Source organism: Lipotes vexillifer, unplaced genomic scaffold (assembly GCF_000442215.2).
Source record: "Lipotes vexillifer unplaced genomic scaffold, Lipotes_vexillifer_v1.1 scaffold1008, whole genome shotgun sequence".
Lineage (NCBI taxonomy): Eukaryota > Metazoa > Chordata > Mammalia > Artiodactyla > Lipotidae > Lipotes > Lipotes vexillifer.
In genome coordinates, this window is record NW_006772616.1 from 2,254,402 (window position 1) to 2,277,967 (window position 23,566).

Genomic DNA, 23,566 nt, shown 5'->3' on the forward strand with positions numbered 1-23,566 from the left:
AATGTAAAGTCCAAACAAAAAAAAAAAAAAAAAAAAAAAAATCTGCCTCCCTCTCTCCCGAACTCATGCACTTTACTAATTCAGCGCATAGGGATATCCTTTAAGGGTATTTCCAAACCATTCCATTTCACTATCCACCACAAAATCGTAGTTTCCTTTAAAGGTTTCCTCTTACCAGTTTATTCCTCAGTGAATAACGTGGAAATGATACGAGGTACTAAGATTATATGTGGCATTAATGCCAAGCAAAATGCTGCCTAAAGCACATTTTATATAACTGCAAATAAAAATGTGGAAAAAAACACCTGCTGAATCTTGCATTTTCACTTCCTCCACTTAAAGCAGGAGTCCTCATTACCATCCTGAGCTTCCAACCGGACGAAAAGGCAGACCCTTCCAGTGAATTCCACCAGCCCTCCTTCCAGTGAAAGGGCCCCCTGTGTGAGGGGCTTGCACATGAGATAACCTTGGAAGGAGGGGATGGGACAGGAGAGAAAAGTATCAGATGACTGCTTTCAAGTTCAAATTCTTTATACATGGCCTGAAATGGTGGTCAGCTCTCCTCGGTAAGCAACACACAAGGTTTACTTTCTTTCTTAACTTGACTGCTGCCAGAATACACATGTACTTTTACTTTCTTAGGAGAAAATGTGTCATTTGATTTCCTTCCAGTTTATGTCCTTGTGCCAACAACTAAAATGCTTAAAGAACCCAAATGAATTACTACCCAGAAACGGTGGTCAAAGTTCCAAAATGTGATCAATAAAATTGCTCACAAATTAATCTTCAGCCAGGAAAGTTACACATTTTCGAGGTTATGAGCGCACCTGCACTGTTAGGCATTTATTTCACTTGTTTTAGCAATCTTCAGGAGTATATAAATATTTATAAAAGGAAGCCTACTATTTTTATTCACATATAATTTTCTTTCTGTGGCAAAACCTGGTTAATTCTTTCACAGCTCAAGCATCCTGCAGGCAGGGTCTGTCTCCTAGACATTTTTACATCTCTGAACAGCAGCTTGATGCCCTGTAAGTTGTGGCTGTTCTAGAAATGTTCACTGAGTTGCATTTAATTAATTCAGATCCTTCTGAGGCTGAATTTATGACGGGGCCAATTTCCAATTTTCACTTGTACCATTCATAAAAAAAATTTGCAAAGCAAATTAATAGACCAAGTAAGGAGCTATTTAGGTTACTAAGTAGAATATTTTTCAAGAACTTCAGAAGCAATATCTGTACCCAATTCATGCCTTCACCATAAACTACAATGTCACCCAAGAACGCGACCAGTTCAGATTTAGTTCAGTATGTGTATCTGCAAAGAGCGTCATGTCTCACTTATTTACTCTCATTTCGCTGAAATTAGTCCAAATTGGTGATGTTTGACTACATTTTATGATCTCTGTCGAGTAACCACTTATAGCCTCCTCTAACTTTCCATTTTCTTTTGTTTGTATCATCAGCCTCTGAAACTGGAGAGCACTGCCAAACATAAAGCAGGGAAGTGTGAGATTTGCTTAAAATATGAGTCACAGTATATTTGGGGAGTTGGGTTTCTTTTTCTTTTTTCTTTTTCCCTCAAGCTATCAGCAGACCAAATCCTTCCTCCCTGTCAAGCCTCCCTCTATGCGGAAGACCTGAAATTTGCTAAAATAGGTCTCTGGGTGTAGAAGGAACGGTAAGGAGATCAGAGATGAACACTGTTAAGATTTGCTATAGGATTTCCCTTTCATGTCAGAGCCGCTCTGGCTGAGACGCCCCAGCAAGGACATGGCTCGACAAGATAGATTTAAATGTGAAGGTTATTCCTTCCATGAATCACCAAGTCTACCTAAGTATTTTTATAACAAGGTAATATGCCATGTGGCCTAGGTTAGTAATTTTTCCTCTCTGTTTGTGGAAGGCCAGCCAACCCAATAAAACTTAGTGAATTTGCATGACCCTACCAGGCAGCTGAGGAGACAACAGTCTGTGATGCACTTGCATGTGTGTACACACGTACGTACAGACACACACACGCACACACAAACACACACATAGGTCAACCAACTCTCCCCTCCACCCAACCCCGGAATCAACTCTTAAGACTTGTCTAAATTCTTTGCTTGTCAACTCTCCCACTGAGGGGGCAGGAAAGGACTCAAAACATCTTCTTTAGCAAAACCAGCATCCAAGATGGCCCCCTCGTCCCACACTTTTCATACAGACTGAAGTGCTCCGCAGAATGCGTTAGGCTGGTTTTGACGCTGTCCTTTGCCAAGGAAAACAAAGCCCTCTGTATCATACTCTCCTGGGGGCTAAAAGCCTTATAATGGGCAAGAAGAGAAGAGCCCTCCAAAGGAAATCCCCTAAAACTTGACTTCATATACTTAGCCCTAAAGGAACTTCACTCACCTTGGAAAAGAAGTTACCTAAAAATGCCCTATGTTTTTTAAAGTTGTTTTTTTTTTAAATACGCTATCCGTGTTAACATGTAACGGGCTTACTATATTTCTATTTATTTTTTTATTTTTATTTTTATTTTTGGCTGTGTTGGGTCTTCGTTTCTGTGCGAGGGCTTTCTCTAGTTGTGGCAAGCGGGGTCCACTCTTCATCGTGGCGCGCGGGCCTCTCACTATTGCGGCCCCTCTTGTTGCGGAGCACAGACTCCAGACGTGCAGGCTCAGCGGCCGTGGCTCACGGGCCCAGTTGCTCCGCGGCATGTGGGATCCTCCCAGACCAGGGCTCGAACCGGTGTCCCCTGCATTGGCCGGCGGACTCTCAACCACTGCGCCACCAGGGAAGCCCACCCTATGTTTTTTACAAAGCATCTAGAAAATAAGTCTAGTCTAAAAGATTACAAATGATACTCAATACTGAAGAGCAGTTCATCAGACCATGTATGTGTGTCCTTTTTGAAAATTCTCTCTAACCAAAGCACTACGATATGTGAGTTTCTGCCCCCGAATAATATATTGTTATTTTTCCAACGCATTCGAGGTCTGATAAATTCAAGAGGACTCATAGTATTTTTAAGGCTGTGAGAGCTCCAAGGGGGAGGCAAAAAGAATGGACAGTCATTTGAATCACTGAATGACAGGCTGGGCTAGCTCTCTGTATACATTAATAAATTAGAATTTTAATTGTGTCTCTGTCTGCAGGAGATGCCCCAGTACTTTAATATGTACCAACACTTGGCTATGTTCTGGAATCTGCAATGTGGCCTCCGCTGCTGACCTCTGAAGCACAATTCCCAGTCTGACTACGGAAACTGTTCAGTTTGATCCTTTCAACTTATTTGAATCCTGACAAATAAGCTCACAGCTGAAAGGTCAACACAGTCATATTTCATCCTCCAGAGCTGTTCTTAAGACATCTGCACAACAAAGCGCTGCTTATAGCACCTGACATGGGACCTCAGTGGCACTGGACCTCATTAAAAATGTCCCCAGCATTCACACACATGAAAAGGCATATGGGTTGGTGGTGGCTGACCAAATAAACTGCTTTTGGAAGTGTTAGTAAACAATGCACATTGTCATTCAACTCTGCCAGTAAAGCGCTACTATCATGCTGAACTTTCCCTAGACGGTGACAATTTCCAAGCAGACGCAGAAGCACCAGAACGTGTGGTCCAAGGTCAGTTTGATCTTGGTAGGATGATTTGGGTGCTGGTATACTGGTTCTCTCCGATCTGAGAAAAGTCAACCCAGGCTAGAATTTGGGTTGACCTTGTGATCATCTTAATCGGCATCAAGTTACACCCACCAGCTCCCACTTACAAACTCCTCTCCAGAATGCCCAGCGTGGGAAACTCATCTTTGCTTCCCATTTGGGTGGATGCCTACTCTTAGCTATGAAAGTAGTTGAGCCACTTGGTATCTGCAAGTGCCCTCCCTGTCCTGGATGGGAGCATGGGATACTCCATGTCAAGTTTCTTTAAAATGTCTATGACAATTTTCTACTCCAAGACAAAGATTCAAAGTAGATTTTTATGAACTCACTCCGTCCACTCCGCTAACCCCTGCCCTCAATGTGCCTGAAATGAGAAGCTGCTAAAACAGTCTTTTGGAGTATCTTTAGGTAAAAAAATGCTTGCCAATCTTTATTAATGATTCAGAAATATTTGGAAAACAGCCCGTGAATAATGGAGTAGGTATTACATTCATTACTAGGCGTATTAAAAATACTGTATCTTCCTTAATCCCAATACTTTCCTGACAGTATTGACATTTTGGGTTGAATAATTCTCTCTTGTGGGATACTTTCCTGTGCATTGTAGGATGTTAGTAGCCTCCCCGGTCTCCCTCTACTAGATGCCAGTAGCTCCCATTTCCCCGAAGTTGTGAGAACCGACAATGTCTCCAGACACTGCCCACCGTCCTTTGAGGGGTAAAAGCACTCCGGCTGAAAACCACTGCACTAAAGTAACGTGTGTGTGTGTGTGTGTGTGTGTGTGTGTGTGCGCGCGCGCGCACGTGTCCCATTTCCAGACAGATCACAAGAGAGTGAGTGACATATGTGAGTACTATGGACTTTTCCTCATTGGTAAGCCACACTGCCTAATAAGCAACCCGTGCCAACAACTCCTCGGCCTCCGATTAAACTGTCTCATTAGATTTGTTTCCTCCCAACAACAAAAATGTCGGTTGAACAGACATTTTCCCCCCAGATGTCATGTTCCAGTGTTAGACACAAAAATGAACTTTTTTTTTTTGCAGAAGATTTCCTTACGGGGATTTGCAATTCTCAACACAATCCACTTCTGAATGGCTTATCAGCGGTCCCAAAGTGTATCATCAACTTAAAGGAAAAAAAAAAAACAAAAAAAACAAAAGGACTTGCTACCTGAAGGGCTGGCTGCTTGTCATTCCTCTTGGGAGACTTTAATCCACTGACTTGCTGCTGCTGCTGCTGGAGAAGAAGCTGTCTTGCCACTTGAAGCGCCTGGAAGGAAAAACGGAAGGAAAACGCTTGTGTTACTACACAGGTTCCGGGCCTCCTTCGCAAACAAAGTATTCTAGGAAGGACACATGAGGATGAGATCTTGCCTTTTCCATTTCCGGGCAAATGAAACAGCAAACCGAACTTCCCACCAGCCTTAAGTTGGAAAACTTTCCAGAGTGTGTTTACATGTTCTGAGAGTTATAGCCAATTTCATCCACAGTTCCTCAGGCATAGCAGCCCGTCTGAGCAGACACCTGATTCCTCTCATAAATCTGACATGAAGTACAGAGTATGAATGATTGGGACTTTGAGGAAGGAGGGCAGAGAGAGGCCAGGAAGAACCTGGGCAAAGCCAGAAACTTCGGAGACAATAAAGGGCTCCTTTCAAAGGTACCTTCATACTCCTCCAATTCTTCTCGTGGGAGCTAGGCAACTCGAGTTGAAAGTAACACTTTCGGGCTTCCCTGGTGGCGCAGTGGTTGGGAGTCCGCCTGCCGATGCAGGGGACGCGGGTTCGTGCCCCGGTCCGGGAAGATCCCACATGCCGTGGAGCGGCTGCGCCCGTGAGCCATGGCCGCTGGGCCTGCGCGTCCGGAGCCTGGGCTCCGCGACGGGAGAGACCACAGCGGTGAGAGGCCCGCGTACCGCAAAAAAAAAAAAAAAAAAAAAAAAAAAAAGAAAGTAACACTTTCACCTCATTTGAGTCCAAATAAAGAGGAAAAGCTAAGTGGTGGACCGCACTGTGGGTGAAGTTATTTGTGAAGGAAGATCAAAACAGGGTGACCTTGATGGACTACGTAAGAAAAAATCTTGGCCAATCTGACCTCTAAGTCCACTCAAAGGGTACCTTACACGCTTGTGAATAAAACTGACTGTGTCAAACACAAATGGGTCCTTCTGAGCTTACACCATGGGCTGGTTTTTATTTAAAGCTAGAAACTGGGGAGGTGCTATCGACTGGAGATAAAACCAAAGGAGAAAACGAGACTCCTCCAAAGGCAGAACACTGACCAGTGACTGACCAATCGTTTTTGAAAGCGCAAACAAAGCAGTATGTCATCAGTAAATCCTCATGCAGTCATTCAGTGACAAAGGACTTAACAGGAATAACTGCTAGCCCCACCTTTCCAAAGAGGACAGCAGGATTGGCAACAGAACACTGAAATCTGCAGACACTGTGCTAGAAAATCACACGAGAAGTTAGATTATTTGAATCAATTCAGCTGAGAACCAAAAATGTACATATGGACAAGATGTTGAGAAGGCTCATTAAATGATGCGCCTGGAGTCTAGAGACAAAACAAGATTTACTGGGGATCACATCAATAATCATTGCTACATGATAACTCATTATCTGTGCCTGAAAGAAGATTCACACAGAGACGTGGTCAAAGTATCGAAAAGATCTGACACTATAATCTTAGAAAGTGTGAAAAATGGGCTAATGATGGTAGTCTGTTCCTCAAAGAGGAACAGATGTCATTTACATAAGAAAACAGTGTTTATAGTTCTAGGAAAAGTTAGAGTGACACGGTGCAGTGGGGAAAGGCAAGATGGTACGGGGTTTCCCGTGCAGCAAACTCAGGGGAAGGGCAATGAGAGTGGTCAAGGGGGCTGCTGTTCATGAAAAGATGCCTAAAAATGTTGACTCAGCAAGAGGAGCACTCCTCAAAGGACAATCTAACTAAACAGAGCTCATGACTGTACCGTTGTCACAAAGAATATGTTTAAGACGCTGTGTAAGGTTGCGTGGTGGCTTCGTGCCTAAGAGGTCCAGAGGGAGGAAATGAAACATACGCACAGATAAAGAAACGGGTGACCAGGAAAAGATCTTGAGAAAGATGGACCCCTCCGATCTCACCTCCCTACTGCACCCACCCTTCTTGTCCCTTCAGTAGCATTCTGTCTACTGAACTCACCACGACCAGCCCTTCAGATGGAACGGACAGGCTATTTCATCTGGGAAGGGAGAGGCGTGTTCGAGAAAGCCTGCCTGCAAGAGCCTTGAGAAGAGAGGCTGTCTGAGAGGGGCATCTGGAAGCCAAGACGCCTGGGAGAGTTGCCTGAGACTCCAGCCTGCTGTCTCCGAGGAGGATTCACCACCATCACTGGACTCCGGGTTTCCTTGTCTCCTTGGAGACGCTCAGTACACGCGTAGGTGTAAAAGTGGGCAGAGTGAAGATTTCATTTATATCATATAAGAAAAATAGTCCCGTTGCAAGGTGCCTGCAGGAGCAAAGAGCCTCTCCTCCTACCGTATACGTCCTCTTAGCTATTTTCCATGAAGGTTTCATGGCTTTTTAACGTAGGAAAGGGAACTGTTATATATTTTAAGTGCTACCTTCAGAGCTCCCAGAGTCATAGACTGATCAGCCAAGAAGGGTCTGGCTGCTGGTTGGAAAGGCAGACACAAGGTCTGTAGAGGACAATGAAAAGATCGTGCGGAGAAAGATACGGTGGGGAAGAGGAGAAAAGTTAGGCAGGTGCATTCAAGACCAAAAGAGAGCAAGCAAAGGAGACCAGAGTAGCAGCAACTCCGCAGAGTCACAAATCTTTGTTGAAATAATTTACCACGTTTCACCAAATACTTGGAGAACAGGGACTCAACTTTCAGGTACTCAAGTCTCAGAGAATCTATACAGTGAGCTCCTCATTTAAGCTAAAGACATACTAATAACTGTCCTCTAAAAAAGTGTACACACACACAAACCTATGCTTCTTTGAGCAAGTTCTCACAAACACACTTCAGCAAAACAGAGGACTCAAATTTAAGTTTGCAACACATGTTTACTGAGCTGGCTCTATACATTTCAAAATTAGCTACTGGAATCCTTGCAATTTTTCTGCTGGGTTGAAGGAAAAAAAGTCATTTATGTGTGTAACATCTTTTTCAGACCCAACATGGGGGAAATCAAATTACATAATCGTGTAACGAACTCCAGCCCTTTCACAGCATTTCAGACAAAGCCACACCAAAGAAGATAATTAAAGGTAGAAGCACAGGGCAGAAAAGGTTTAGGAACTTGTATGAACGCAAGGGAAATTTTAGTCAAACTACTGAAGAGAGAACAGATGATGAAGATGTATAAACTGGCCTCCAAATTTCACCCTCAAAGTGAATGCAAACAGGTAAAATAACTTCAAATATTTGTGATGGAGAGACAACCCTAGGGCAAAGAATATATTCATCTTGGGGGACTTCCCTCGGCGCAGTGGATAAGACTCCGCGCTCCCAACGCAGGGGACGCGGGTTTGGTCCCTGGTCAGGGAACTAGATAGATCCTGCGTGCTGCAACTAAGAGTTCGGCATGTCGCAACTAAGACCTGGCACAGCCAAATAAATAAATAAATCTTAAAAAATATATATTTAAAAAGAATTATTCATCTTGATATGAACTGTTATGAATTATTCCATAATAATTCCCTGGCTTAATCATGAGTATGAGAACAAAGCTGGTCCATACTAACACTTCCCCACCTTCCGAAAAATCAACTAAGGTCTCAGCCAGAATTTTAAAACCTAATTTATTAGAACTTATAAAGTGCTGTGAAATCAATCACTAAAGGGCATTTGCTTTTCTGATTCCCATGATATTTAAATCACTGTAATCTAGATTTTAAATCGTCACAAAAAAATAAGAGAAACAGACCCTTAGTGCACAAGACTATGTATATGACGTTATAATACAAATCCCTCTTTTTTTAAGAAACATCTTTATTGGAGTATAATTGCTTTACGACGGTGTTAGTTTCTGCTTTATAACAAAGTGCATCAGCTATACATATACATATATCCCCATATTTCCGCCCTCTTGCATCTCCCTCTGACCTTCCCTATCCCACCCCTCAAGGCATCTACCATGTGAGTCAAAGATGCTTATCGTCATATTCACTGCTGGTCAGTAAAAACTTTGTAATGACTGATGGGATCCCCTTTGGGAAATGCACCAGGGACCTACGTCCACTTTGTTTTCTATACATGCTGACTTGATAGCCATTTTTACCTGTTCCATGCGTCAAAATCATAAAAACCAGATTCATGTCTTTCATCTCCGATTCCACTGCCTGAACCTCAGAGATGTGTCCCAACACGACTAAGGAGTGAGGACAGACGTCTCTTACTTTTATAACAGTTTCTCAATCATGATTGGAGCAAGGTCCCTTAAGATATCCTGTTTGAAGATACAAGTAGATCCTTTAGCAGCTATAGAATAATAAGATTCAAGTAGATATTGTGTGTGTGTATGCGTGCGTGTGTGTGTGTGTGTGTGTGAGAGAGAGAGAGAGAGAGAGAGAGAGAGAGAGAGAGGAAAGACTGTGAAAGAAAGAAAGAGAGGTGGAAGGGAAAGGGGGAGAGGGGGAGGGAGGGAGAGAGAATACGAATAAATAAAAGAATTTCCCTTGTAAGAAGCAAGGATCAACTGTGACTCAAGTTCCAGACCAAATGCTTGTGTAAATAACTTAAAAGGTTCCATCCAATCTCTGGAGACCTTTTACTCTTGGTGGTGGTTTCCTGGGCTGGGTTGAGTCAACACTTCCTTTAGAACAGATGTGACAATTGCCTGGCCCTGGATAATGCGGTGCTGTACTTGACTGCTAGGCTGGAGTTACAGTAAAGATGCAGTTCGAAGATGTCAGTGCGAAGGCGAGAGATAAAACCAGGCACTTATGGCTCAGTTGCACACAATCCCATTTATTGTCCTTCAACAGACGAAATCAATGGCCCTGTGAGCTAACAGGAGCCAAGGCATACACTGCCTCCCTCTCTGCCTTGGCTGCTATCTATGCCCCGATCTGCCCAAGGGGCTGAAGTCTCCTTGTGGTCAGCACGAGCTGGGCACTCAGAAGGTCAGGGGGACTGGTGCTGGGTTGCTAGTTTGGCAGCATGCTAGTTAGTTTCATGGTGACTGGGGACCTGGACAGTTTTGACACATCTTCCATTCTTTTGGTTCCAGATGACTTCATTCTCAGCAGTGCCTCCCATTCCTTGTAAATACGCGCCATCTGTTATTTACAAATTACATTTTACATCAGCATGTTTGTAACTTTCGAGCTATTTACATCTCAAGTTCATGGCAGGTGCTTATATTTGGGGGGGTGAGGCATCCTATGAGGTATGCTATGTTTAGCATGCTGATCAAGGTAGCCAATGTTCAAAAAACATGGTTACCATATTTTAAGAAACACCAATGTGTTTACATAAAATATGGTTTGAGTAAACACGCACACAAACATAAAGCAACCCGGTAGGAGAAAACAGACAATTTTTTTTTTACATAACACACTTGGTGATGAGATCAGTACCTGAGATCAGTACTGATACATGGAGGTCTTCAAATAATATGAGGCACTGCAGCATTTTAGGTCAAGGGTCAGCAAACTTTAGCCTAGGGACCAAATCCAGCCCATCACCTGTTTCTGTCCAGCCCATGAGATAAGAATGGTTGTTACTTATTTAAGCAGTTGGGAGAACAACAAAAAAATATTTTGTGACACGAAAATTACATGGAATGTAAATTTCAGCGTCCACAAATAAAGTTTTATTGGAACACAGTCACCTTCATTTGCTTCCATATCACCTGGCTGCTTTTAGGCCACAAAACAGAGTTAAGTACTTGTGACAGAGACTGAAACGCCAAAAATGTTTCCTATCTAGCCCTTTACAAGGAAAGTTTGCCAGCTTGTCTTAGGCTGCTATCTGTATTCTAAGATTCTCATAAGACTCCACTGGACACAATTTTATATAAACAGAGCTTTCAATCATTTGGCCAGAATAATTTTAGTGGAGCTAAGATGCAAGGATGTTACTAATTAGCTATTCTTAAGGCTCAAACTCATTTTTGATTTTCTAAGAAGGAACTGGGACAGGAACACAAAATACATCCACGTACTCCTCTATATGAAACCATTTCAAACTACTTGCGAATGCTGAACGCATGTTTCTTCTTCCCACAGGTCATTTATAGCAGTTCAGAGTGCATCTCATTCTAGTGCAAGGTTTTCAACGTTCCCCATTGGCCAGTGGAGAAGGGCTGGTGACTTCCTGTCTGCCCCGAGAAGCTGTCCCATTTCCAGCTTCAAAGGCAGCTCTGAGTCAGCCACCCTTCCTCTAGTTTCTTTTCCTAGACTCTCCGCACCCCACAAGATCAAACCTGTTTCTCAGATAATTTCACAGGCTAATCAACAGTCACTGCGTAGATGAGGGTGGAAGGAAAAGCCAGCAATAAAAAGCTGCATGGGAAGCTTAGTAGGAAAGAAGACATGTTCTCTCCTCTATTTCTCAACCTCTACAGACAGCTCAAGTCCCTCCAGAGCACCTTTTCCCCCTACGCTAATTTGCTATCTTGGTTCAACTCCAGCCAACTAGCTACCATCTAAATACGAGTGCTCCTCATGGAACCCAATCTGACAATTGCTCTGGAGCAAGACCCAGAAATAAGTATGCAGGGAAACTCCATCACCCCCTTGCTTTGGACACGGTAAGCATTCCAGTGCAGGATGAAAAGCAGGTTTGTGGGCTGACAGAACTAGAAGCATTTGCACAGAACCAACAACATTCCAAGGCAGTGAACTGTCCAACAAGAATGCAAAAAAAGGGCTTCCCTGGTGGCGCAGTGGTTGAGAATCCCCCTGCCGATGCAGGGGACACGGGTTCGTGCCCCGGTCCGGGAAGATCCCGCATGCCGCGGAGCGGCTGGGCCCGTGAGCCATGGCCGCTGAGCCTGCGCGTCCGGAGCCTGTGCTCTGCAACGGGAGAGGCCGCAACAGTAAGAGGCCTGCGTACCGCAAAAAAAAAAAAAAAAGAAAAAGAAAAAAGAAAAAAGAATGCAAACAAACAAACAAACAAAAAAATATATGTATACACACACACACACATACATATATATGTGTATATGTATATAATTTACAACTAGAGCACTTGGTTATCACAGGAGAATGGAAAAGTGAGCTAATCTCACAGAGGGATTTCAGTGATCATGAATATAAAAATATTAGATGCCCAAGGAAAGATTCCAGTTCTAACGATTGTGTAAATATTAGATACCCAATGAAAGATAGCACTATAGCAGACCCTCAAGTCATGTTACTGGTGACATAAGTAAACAAGAAACAAAAACATACTTTATCAGAACTTTAAAACACAGAGGGCAACAACAACCAACAAAAAAATCATCAGAGAGCCTTTAATTATCTCTTTGCACCAGTCACTGTTTGGTCTAATCTGTGATACTGCAAATAAGGGTGTAGACTCTGAGCATTCATTGGTAGTTGATTCACTTGACTCCACCCCCCAAAAGTAGGCGGGGCCGACAGCAATGCCTTAGATCATTTGGGACAGTGGATTCCAATCAGTGACCCAGAAGAGAAAGGTTCTACGGAGCATCACCCATCCTCAAGAGTTCTGACAGCTCTATAAAGTGTCCTACACTTTGAGGGCATTCCAGATATTTAGAGAGGGCGTGGCTTTCTCCAAATGTCGCACAGCCTCTGCAAGTCAGTTTATGAGACAATAGCTGGATAGACGTGGTGAAAAACTGGAGCAGAGACCATCTCACTCCTACGACTCTCCAAAACTACGTGTTCAAGTTAAAAGCAAAAGGGACAGGAAACGGAAAAGTCAAAGTTCCCTATCGTCATCGCTGTCCTAATTGAAGAAGACAGGGCCGTGAGCAGTGTCACCTCCACCTGCGCGGGTGGAGAAAGATGAGGCCACCACCCAGCGTTCCCTCCCCAACCGGGACCACTGCAATTTCTTTACTGTCCCACACCAGCTTGAACCTCCATCCTCTAGGTGTACTTCCAATGCCACGTTTCCCAAATCTTTACTGACAAGATTTCATGTTCCTTAAGCTACACAGAGGATGCTACGACGTTTAATAGTCATATATTCTTTGCTTTAAAATCTAACAAATAATGCAAAGACATGAGTACAGGTAGGTTGGGAGTGAGTGAGTGAGTGAGTGTGTGTGTGTGTGTGTGTGTGTGTGTGTGCGTGTGCGTAGGCAATCCATTAGAGCATATTTGCTTAGGAGAAAAGATGGCATATGCCATTTCCTTCTTTTTTAAACATTTAATTTTTTTATTTTTTATTTCTAGAAGAGCTGGGATGAAGGGGAACAGAGTTATGCAACCATGTTCTTGCACCATGCCATGATTCACCAGCATTAGTGCTGCAGGGGTCAAACACCATCTCATGCACCTACTACAGGAGACTTGGACACAGAAATAATACCAGAAGGCTGTACACAGGAGGAGGCATTGTGCTATAAGCCCCACCCCCAAAGGAAAGCTGGGAAGCAGAAAAAAGGGTCCGCAAACCCTATATTCACTTACAGTTATGAATAACCTTTTTTATTTGTAAGGCGCCCAGAAGATGCCTCCTGCCAAAGAAGGTCAAAGTTAGGAACTTTCACAAGCCAAAAGGAAAAGGGTATCTGTGATCCTCTTGCAAAATCAGCTGAAATAAGTGCAATGGCTACAAACAGGCAGAAAGTCTGTTTGAAGTCTCTTGTAAGAGGAGGAAACAAAAGCCCCACCATCATGCTCCTACTCCAAACACCTATTAACACAGGGCCCCCCAAGCACCTTGTTGAGGCCCCGGCTGGCTGCTCCTGGCGGGAGCCAGTACCAGACGCTGAATCACCACCACCGAGTCTCCGGTACCTGAGTTGTGTTTGGAAGGATTCCATTCAAGCACTGCCCAGGCCTGAGCCTGTCTAGCTCATGAGAGTTGACAAGACCTCCGCCCGGGGTACCATGACTGGAGGCAAGATCCACTGCAGTGAACTTCATTAGACAGTATCTAAAATGTTCAGCAGGATGCCGCATCCACTGCAGTGAACTTCATTAGACAGTATCTAAAATGTTCAGCAGGATGCTGCATCAAACCCGCTTCCCCTTGTTCAGGAAGGACCAGACTGTACCCAAAAGTGCATAAGTAAACTGGCCCAGTCCTCCTCCAAGTTCCCAAAGTAGAAAACGGGGGGTGGGGGGTGGGGTGTCAAATGCGAGACTAAACGAATCCAAGGGATCTGTTAACTCACTGTATTAACCTGCCGTTTTCTGCAATTGTCTTTTATGAGGGTGCAGCCCGGTAACTCACATTATGAATAATCCAGATCCTTCTCTTTTCAATACCTTGCAGTGAGGCTTCGAAAGCTGCCAAAGAATCGGGCTGGAATCATGCTCAAAATAAAGAAGGATTTTCTGTGATTCTACTCGTAACACTGTACTTAAGTTTCTGCTCAAGCAAATGATGCTGTACCCACTTTTCTTCTTGTAATATAAGCCCTAACAGGGCTCGAGATGCCCTAACAGGAAATAAACCCTTAGAAGGCTTCACTTCACAAATTACCTTCCTTTCCTTAGCTGAACTTTGGGCAAAGAAGCAAGAGTGAGAACCAAGTCCAGCTGAGATAAAAGACAAAAGAAAGAAATAGAAAAGAGAAGAGGGGAAGACCCAAATATGACTAATAATCTAAAGTTTGGAACTACTCACTCTTGGCCAAAGTTAGTCTAGATAGAAAAAAAAAATCCAAATATTTTCCAATAATTTACACTTCGCAAGGCAGTTATGGCAAACAGCGAAGAATATACCTGTATGAGAACTTAAGAAATGAGGCACATCTAGAAACACCGGGGCAAGTGGAGGGTCATAACTCCCCGCATGTAGAATACTAAAATAAAAACAACGTATTGAATTGCTTACTATGTGCCAGGCACTATGCCAGTTAGTTGCTTTATACTTTTTATTTTATTCTTCGTTCCCAAACATTTCTAAGGGAAGCAGGGGAAGGGTTTATGATTATCAGTTTAAAGTGGAAAAACTAAGATGGTGAGGTTTGGTGACTTGCCCAAGGTCACAAGTCTAGTGAGTGGTTAGGACAGAAATACAAAAACAAACGTTGTCTCCTGAAAACGTGATACTCACATTCTACCAAGGTCAGTGATTAGACCAAATATGGCCAAGGGCAGTTCTGGCAAAGGGACATGCAGTCCTACAGAGCCAAAAATGCACGAATGAACGTGCGTCCCGATGCCCTCAGGATGCAGGGAAGGGCCTCGTCACGGTACCACACTTCCTAACTCATCTGTCCTCTTCCCCCACACTAAAGACTTGCTTTTTTTTTTCAACCAGATTTTCCTATTCCCAGGACTCGTGGAGTCACAGTCACATCTGTAATTCCCTTCTTCATGTTCTCTGCCCACATTTACATTGGCATCCAAGTATCTTCTCCATTTAAACACTACCCTTCCCACACAAATACTGCATGACCTGACTTACACACATGGAATCTAAAAGAGTTGAATTCAAAGAAGCAGAGAGTAGAATGCTGGTTGCCAGGGGCTGGGGGGAGGGGAAATGGGGAGATACTGGCCAAAGGGCACAAAGCTTCTGCTGTGTGAGATGCATAAGTTTTGGGGATCTAATGTACAGCATGGTGACTACACTTAATAATACTGTATTGTACGCTAGAAATTTTCTAAGAGGATACAGCTTCAATCTTCTCACCATACACACAAAAGGGCCACTATGTAGAGGTGATGGGTAAGTCATTGAGTTTGACTGTGGTGATCTTTTCACAGTGTAAATATACATGAAAACATCAAGTTGTACACCTTAATATAGATACCATTTCTTTATGAAAACCTATCTCAATAAAGTTAAAAAATAAACGGTATCTTTGAAAGTTAATAAATTCTACCTCTTCCTAAAAACCCAATCCAGTTCCTTCAAGCAGCAGAGTCCTTCCCTTGGGGCCCAAGGGACCAGGGCTGCTTGTGAATCCCTGTAACAACCTGTGTTTCTATTGCTGTGATGGCAATCCCCAAGCAGGCAGACAGGAAGAAATGAACAAGCCCAGCTATCTCTGAATCTCCCTCATAATTATCTATCCAGATTCATCCATCTTCTCTGGGGATACTGATGCTGTCACCGTCATCCCCTGATTTTGATCCTTTCTTCAAGTCCCAGTAGGGACAAGTCCCCTGTTCCACGGTTCAACTGAGCCAAGGTTGGACCTTTGCAAGAAGAGCGTTTCATAAAGCAAACAATGGAGAGGCTGAGCTGAGACAGCACAGACTTCTTCTCACAGTTTTACTGAAGTCCAGCCACAGTTCACACACCGCGGCACCTGTGTCTCTGCTCCACCTTTGTCTAAGTTCGACCTGTCTCTTTCCACCCACCAGACATGGCTTTCAGGTCCAGCAGGATTTCTGGCCCCCGTTTTTTCAACGCACTGTAGATTCTCACATTCTACTATAGTTGCCTGCTTCTTGTTTGAGTGGTGGGGGGGTGGGTGTTAAGTAACTGTATGAAATTTTTTTTGCTCTGAATGCTTTTTCCCCCTCACTTTTATTGAGATGTAATTAACATGTAACACTCTAATAGTTCTAAGTGTGCAGCATGATGATTATATATATATAAACGATTACATATATATATGATTACATGTATATATAAATGATTAGCACAAGTTTAGCTAACATCCATCACCTCATGCAGTTTCAATTTTTTTCTTGTGATGAGAACTTTTAAGATCTACTCTCTTAGCAACTTTCAAATACACAATACAGTGTTATTAACTTAAGTCACCACGCTGTACATGACATCCCCAAAACTTACTGATCTTTGTAGCTTTTGACAAACTTTACCCACTTCCCCAATTCCCCACCTCTGGCAACCACCCATCTGTTCTTTGTTTTTATGAGTTTGATCATGTTAGATTCCACATACAAGTGAGATTATACGGTATTTGTCTTTCTCTGTCTGACTTATTTTACTTAGCAGAATGTTCTTAAGGTCCACCCGTGTTGCCAAAAATGGCAGGATTTCCTTCTTTTTATGGGTCAATAATATTCCTCTGTGTGTGTGTGTGTGTGTGTGTGTGTGTGTGTGTGTGTGTGTGTGTGTGTGTGTGTGATGTACATCACATTTTCTTTACTCATTCATCCATCGATGGACACTTTGGGTTTTTTCCATACCTTGGCTACTGTACATAATGCTGCAATGAACACGGGGGCGCAGATATCTTTTCCAGAGCGTGATTTCATTTCCTTTGGATATATACCCCGAAGTGGAACTGTTGGATCATATGACAGTCCTATTTTTAATTTTCTGAGGAACTTCCATACTGTTTTCCATAGTGGCTGCACCAATTTACATTCCCTCCGGCAGTGCACAAGGGTTCCCTGTTCTCCATACCCGCACCAACACTTGTTATTTCTTGTCGTTTTGATAAGAGCCATTTTAATAGGTGTGAAGTGACATCTCACTGTGGCTTTGATTCGCATTTTCAATTAAATGTATTCTTAAAACTGTTCTGGTTCCTGGCCACTGGGGATGAGGAAGATAATAATAAAAGTTGCAATTCTGTGTTTACTGCCTGACAAGTAGTAAACAGTATAGACACACGATCTCATCTAATTTTCACAATCGTTTGAGGCATCAGTATACCCAGCTAACATATATGGAAACACAGGAACAGAAAGGTTAAATTCTAAAGATTATGTGAGATATGCATAATCCTTAGCACAGTACCTGTACGTGACAACTACTTATTTAATGGAAACTAGTACTTAGCACACTGCCCCATACATAAGAAGATATATTTTGTGGGAAACAAAGATTCCTCTTCCCCAGTGATCTCAAACCACTGGCTATCCTCTTTAGAGAGACACTGCGAAAACCACAGCATCCTCTATTGAGCCCAGAGGAATCTAAGGCAGACGATATTCATCGTATGAAAAGCGAACTGAGGACAAGAGGGCTGATGTGATTTACCCATGGTCACACAGATGACTTGCAACTGAGAGGCCTGTAACCTTCCGCTGGCAAAGGCACTTGAGCAAATATGCTTCCTTCTGACCCTCACCAAACCCTAACCCATGCCTTGCCCTGACTCGTAGAATAATACAGAGGGAATGGCTGGCAGGAAGCCAAAGGACAAGCCTGGGGGAGACGAAGGTACTGACGATACAGCTGCCAGGTCATAAAGAAGAAATGATGGGCAACACTTACTGAATGCCAGCTGCGTATCTGGCTTGGTTCTAAATTGTTTGACATAAACAGAAAGTTTACCGAATATGCCAAAGGTCACACAGTCTGGCTTAGAATCCCTGCCCTTGTACTTCAAGAATGACACAACCCAAAATGGCCACTAACCCGCAAATCCATGGCTTTGGAATTCCTGCATTCACATGGAACCAGAACTACTTGCTAGACACGACAGATCTTTAGCGAAGAATTTAGAGATGTCTAGAAGAATATAATCAGTTAAACCAAGCCACACTCAAAGGTACTTGACAGTGAACTTTTTGAAGATTTGATCACTCTGGTCAAGGAATTAGAAACATTTTCTTAAAAGGGAGGTTAAAAACAAAACTGTTCATCAGATGGACAACAGTGTTCACAGAGTTGTGCTCATCGGGTGACAACGATCTTTGGAGCTTCTGGGCACTGCAGTTTAGCATAAGGGGGAACGTGAGTCTCTAGGCATGAAGAAATAGGGATTCCCTGGGAATTTGGGGGAATTACTGACCTTAGGAGAAGCTTAGAACACTTCCAAAGAAAGAGGGGCTTACTTCATAAAACATTAATGTATTTCTACAGAAGCAGCAGACATGGTGGTGAAGTGCCCACCAGTCATTCTGCCTGGATCTGAACCCCAGCTCCACCACCTGCAAGCTGTGTGACCTCGGACAAGTTACTTAACCTCTCCTTGCGCCCATTTCTTCATCAGTAAGAATGGGAGAAAATAACAGTCCCTATATTATAATTAATACATACAATGTGCATAGCCTAGGGCCTCACAATGAATAAGTGCTTCTGAAATAAGTCAGATAAAGATAAATATCATATGATATCACTTAAATGTGGAATTTTAAAAAATGATACCAATTAACTTATTTACAAAACAGAAACAGACTCATAGACATAGAAAACAGACTTATGGTTACCAAAGGGGAAGTGGTGGGAGGGATAAATCCGGAGTTTGGGATTAACAGATACACATTACTATATATAAAATAGATAAACAACAAGGACCTACTGTATAGCACAGGGAACTGAAGTCAATATCTCAAAATAACCTACAATGGAGATGAATTTGAAAAAGGACTGTGCTGCACACCTGAAACGAATACAACATTGTAAATCAACTACACTTCAATTTAAAAAAGTGCTTAAAAAATGATTACTCATTTTATAAGATATGAAAAACACATAAATGAATTAGAAAAAGAAAAAGTGTAATATCCTCATCTACGCATGACATCCTGACAACATGTGGGGGCATGCTTACATAAACTACTTTTCTGAAGCAAAACTGGAATCATTAATTACACGCTTTTGAAAATCCCTTTTTGAAATTAAAAACCCATTCTGAACGGAGACTTTTCAAACCTAATTTCTACGTTCAGCTTCCAACCAACAAACAGTGCTGGGAACCAAATAACCTAAATTCTACCCGCACCCTATTCTAGAGACTTCCGGAAACGGTTTTTAACATAAGAGTTAAAACTGCAAACGGCATGTGACTAATTCTTACTCTGTAAGTAGTAACCATAGGAAGGAGCGCAAGACACACAAGAATTCAAGAATCACATGGTAACACTGAGGGTTAACAGAATGTTTCGATTCTTTTGCCCCAAAGCCCACAACCACGAGTAACTTCTCACTTTGCACTGCCAATGAGCAGGGTCTCTGCAAAGAACCAACTAACCTGATTTTTGTGGAAGTTAAATTGCCAACATCATATTGAGTTAACGTGAAACAAAACAAAAATCAAAATTTTAGCCCAGGCTGTATCTTAAAAAAAAAAAAAATCTCCTAACTTCGACGCTGAAGAGATTAAAAGTAAGCATGATCTCTTCACCGGCTCCTCCCTTGCATCTCCATCAACTCCGCACACTAGATGCATTTTCCAGTCCGGTTTCTTCATGGTAAAATACTTTCTCATGAGACTGCCTGTGGTCAGGGCTGAGTATGTCACAGGAAAAACGATTCTCATGGCATCTAGGTCATACCCCTTCCAGCTCGTGCCTGACCATGAAATACAGACACACCCGGAAATTATAAACTATTTTAACAACAGGACACTTTCCCACCTCAAAAGTGGGATCATCGTCACAGCCTACCTATGTCCCAAGCACGTTCCAAGTATTAACGAGTTAGCATTAGTCAGGCACTTTGATTTGCACAAAGGGCTGTGTATAGGTACAAAGTGTGACGATCCAACCCAAGTGCCTTATGGAGAGTCACCCAAGATGACAAAAAGTGGCGGTGGAAAGGCTACTGCTACTATGGTTGTCCTCCCCAGGACGAAGCCACCTCCCAGGGACACACATGCGGGGCAATCCTGATGGAGGCTGCGCTGTGTTTGAGTGTCGGCTGCATTGTTCCCTTATATAGTCAATGGAGAGGGAATCCCTCTGTGTGCATATTTCCTATCCACATTCCAAGACAGTATAGGCAATGAAACAGATTTTCAGCTGTGATTTATAGGGCTTGATGTGAGCGGGCCAGGCACTGGGCTAGGATCACGCCCATCATTTGTTCAGGGTGTGTATACATCAGGCAGCCCCTGACCAAAATCGTGCTTTTAGTTATTAAAAAACGTGCTCGTGAGAGCATGTACACATAGGTCAGTGCTTGGCTGTGTATAAAGAATCTCCATGCACTGATGCAAACCCCGCTAGAGAATGAAAGCAAAAAACTTAAAGTTTAGTTTGCTTGTTTAAAAATCTACCTTTCATGTAGATTTGAGCCTTTCCCTAGGTCTCTGGAGGACTTGACCTGAGATAACCAACACTCCTGCAGGTCATTATATACACAACATAAGAATAAAGACGTGAAGATGTTTTTGAGGGTGTCTCGGAGACTTACAAGTCGTCTCTTTGCAGGACGCCACCTGCCTGACACGTTCTAAGAGAGAAGCAACAGTTGGACACGAATAAATCATGCTGCTCACTGGTCACAGAAACTCTGGTACATTTCCCTTTAACTGAGCCCTTTATGTTTCGATGTAAAGTCAGAATATAGCCTTTAACACAACTGTAAGAGCTACAGATTTATCCAATGGCATCACTGTTTAAAACACACACACACTCTCTCACATACAACATAAAAGTAGAGCTACTGGGTCTTCCCTGGTGGTGCAGTGGTTGAGGGTCCACCTGCCGATGCAGGGGACATGGGTTCGTGCCCCAGTCCGGGAAGATCCCACATGCCGCGGAGCGGCTGGGCCCCTGAGCCATGGCCGCTGAGCCTGCGCGTCCGGAGCCTGTGCTCTGCAGCGGGAGGGGCCACAACAGTGAGAGGCCCGCGTACCGCAAAAAAAAAAAAAAAAAAAAAAAAAAAGGTCGAGCTACTGAGGCAGGCATAACTAAGGAACGCATCTAGAAAGGCCAAACTACTGACCAACTAAACCTTGGAAATCCTGTGCCATAAAACCATCCACCGCAATAGATGACTTCTCAGTGAAAGCCTGCTGAATTCTCAGAAGGCCAAGAAGCTCCTGAGTCTTAAGGGTTAACTCGGTTGCCTTTAATAAGAAAATGACACACGTAATTTCCTTTTATCATAAAACAATGCATTTACTCTTTTCTGTATGTCTGTTAAAGGGCATGGCTTTCTGAGTGGAAAACAAAACAGAACTTGGTCACATGTTTATTTGCTTCAGCTACTCCCTTCCCCTTCTGATAAATAATCAAACATGCCATCCAGAAAAAACAAAACCAGCGAGCTGGGAAATGTGATGGTCATCAAATAGACTGCGATACCAAGAAAAGCGGCCCACTGTTCCCACACTGCGTTTTTGGCCTCCACACCTACACTAACATCTGAGTAAATACCTCCAGTCACTCTTTCCATTTTCCTATTACTCCTACTGTTATACAAATTGTCCTTAAGGCAGTCGCGAACATAATTTTCTTTTCTTGCAAAGTAGAGCAACTTCTGAATCTGAAAAAAGCCAGCCTAGCAAGAGCGATACACACACACACACACACACACACACACACACACACACATATACACTTACCTATTTTATTTATTGAAATGCTTCTTCCATGACAGGTGGGGGACAATGACAGAGCCTGTTTCTTTCTCTATTCTAATAGATGGTTGAGTTAGACGCCAAAATTGAAGTATATTTAGTCTGGGGACTAACAAACAAGGTTCAGAGTAATAACAATTCCCTTCGGATCAAAAGAGCTAATTTTCTGCTTCCTGTCTATTCCCTGACCAGTACACAGTGAAGAAAAAAAAAAAATTAGCACCTGGCTTACCAATTATACTGAAGCTGGTTGGGTCAGGGTTGGGGGAGGGGTGTGGGGAGGGGGGAGGCAGACAGGAAAAGGTGGAACCCTTGGGAAAAAAAAATGTCAAACCGTGTGTTGAAAAAGTCATTTCAAGAGAAAGGACCCAAGGAGCAACCACATCACTCTTCGGCATAGAGAGAAGCAAGCAGCCCGAGTTCGAGGGCTTTCCCTGCCATCCTAATTATCCACAATGAGCATTTTGAAAAGACCCTTCCAACATCAAAGTTAACAACCATCTCGGAAAGTGAGGCGGGCTTTCTCTTTCTTTTTTTGCAGCCCACTCCGTTTAAACAATACTAATATGAATGAGATAATGACCGTGCTTGTTTCAGCAGTCTGACTTTTATTGGCATGAAACTGGTACAAATATTATCAAGACCAATTCACAAGCGATGATGGGGTCACGATGCATACATGGAGGACAGTCCTGCACATGCAGGATTACCAAGCCACCAACCCTGCACCCTCTCACTCCTGGTGATAACAGGAAGGAAAAGAAGGCGACACAAAACAATCTCACAAATAAGCAGAGCGAGGTTCTAATCTCCGTTCAAGCTCCTAAACCGGTCCTGACGACACACGGCTGCTGACTTAGCTGAGACCATCCGGAGACACGTTTGAAAGCAAGAGTGAAGTAACAAGGAGTTAGAACGAACCGGTCCTCTCAAAGCTCTAAAAAGAAAAACGTCTTTGATGGAAAGTTGGGGGGGGGGGGGCACAGAAATAGCAGTAAGTAAGTTGGATCATCTTATTTTGCCCTTCAGAGAATGTCTGTGCAGGAGGAGATCCTTAGTTTTAAAAGTTTATTAACCCAGCGAAAATGTTCTTTTTTTTCCTCTGGACACTTACAGAGAAAATGAAGAGTCTGATCGAGAAAGCTCGCACTGTCGGCCCTTGGATTTCCGTCTTCTTGCTGCAGATGGGTTCTGGCTGTTTCTGTGAAGCGGGGTTGCCGAATGGTAAAAAAGATGTTTGAATAAACAGGAAGTCCTGTGTGACTGAAGCACACTCGAGGAGAAAACACACTGGAACATTGCCCTTTGTAGGCAACTTAAGGGACGCTTGCCTCCACGGTAGCTGCCTGGGCTCTCACTAAATGACAAAGAAACCACAAGAATTCCTCAAGTAATTCTTCACTTTCAAAGTTGAAAAATCAGTTGGAGCTTGGAGGTAATTTTCAAAGTTGCATTTAGCACTTAAAGAAATCTATTCAGGCTACACTGTATCTAAATCATCCCAGGTCTGCAAGCAAGGACATAGCATCAGAAGTGTGCCGGGGCTAGACCAAGCCCTAGCCAAACACAGCTCATTCATGC

General features: G+C 43.1%; 1 protein-coding gene across 4 annotated transcripts in view; it reads right to left on the reverse strand.

Moving 5' to 3' along the window:
- FOXP1 (forkhead box P1) overlaps positions 1-23,566 on the reverse strand; it is a 606,527-nt gene that overhangs the window by 143,602 nt on the left and 439,359 nt on the right. For all 4 annotated transcript variants that reach the window (XM_007447659.1, XM_007447657.1, XM_007447660.1 and 1 more), the window contains one exon: positions 4,830-4,928. In XM_007447659.1, coding sequence (XP_007447721.1) covers positions 4,830-4,928 — 99 coding nt within the window. The remainder of the gene's footprint in view (positions 1-4,829; positions 4,929-23,566) is intronic.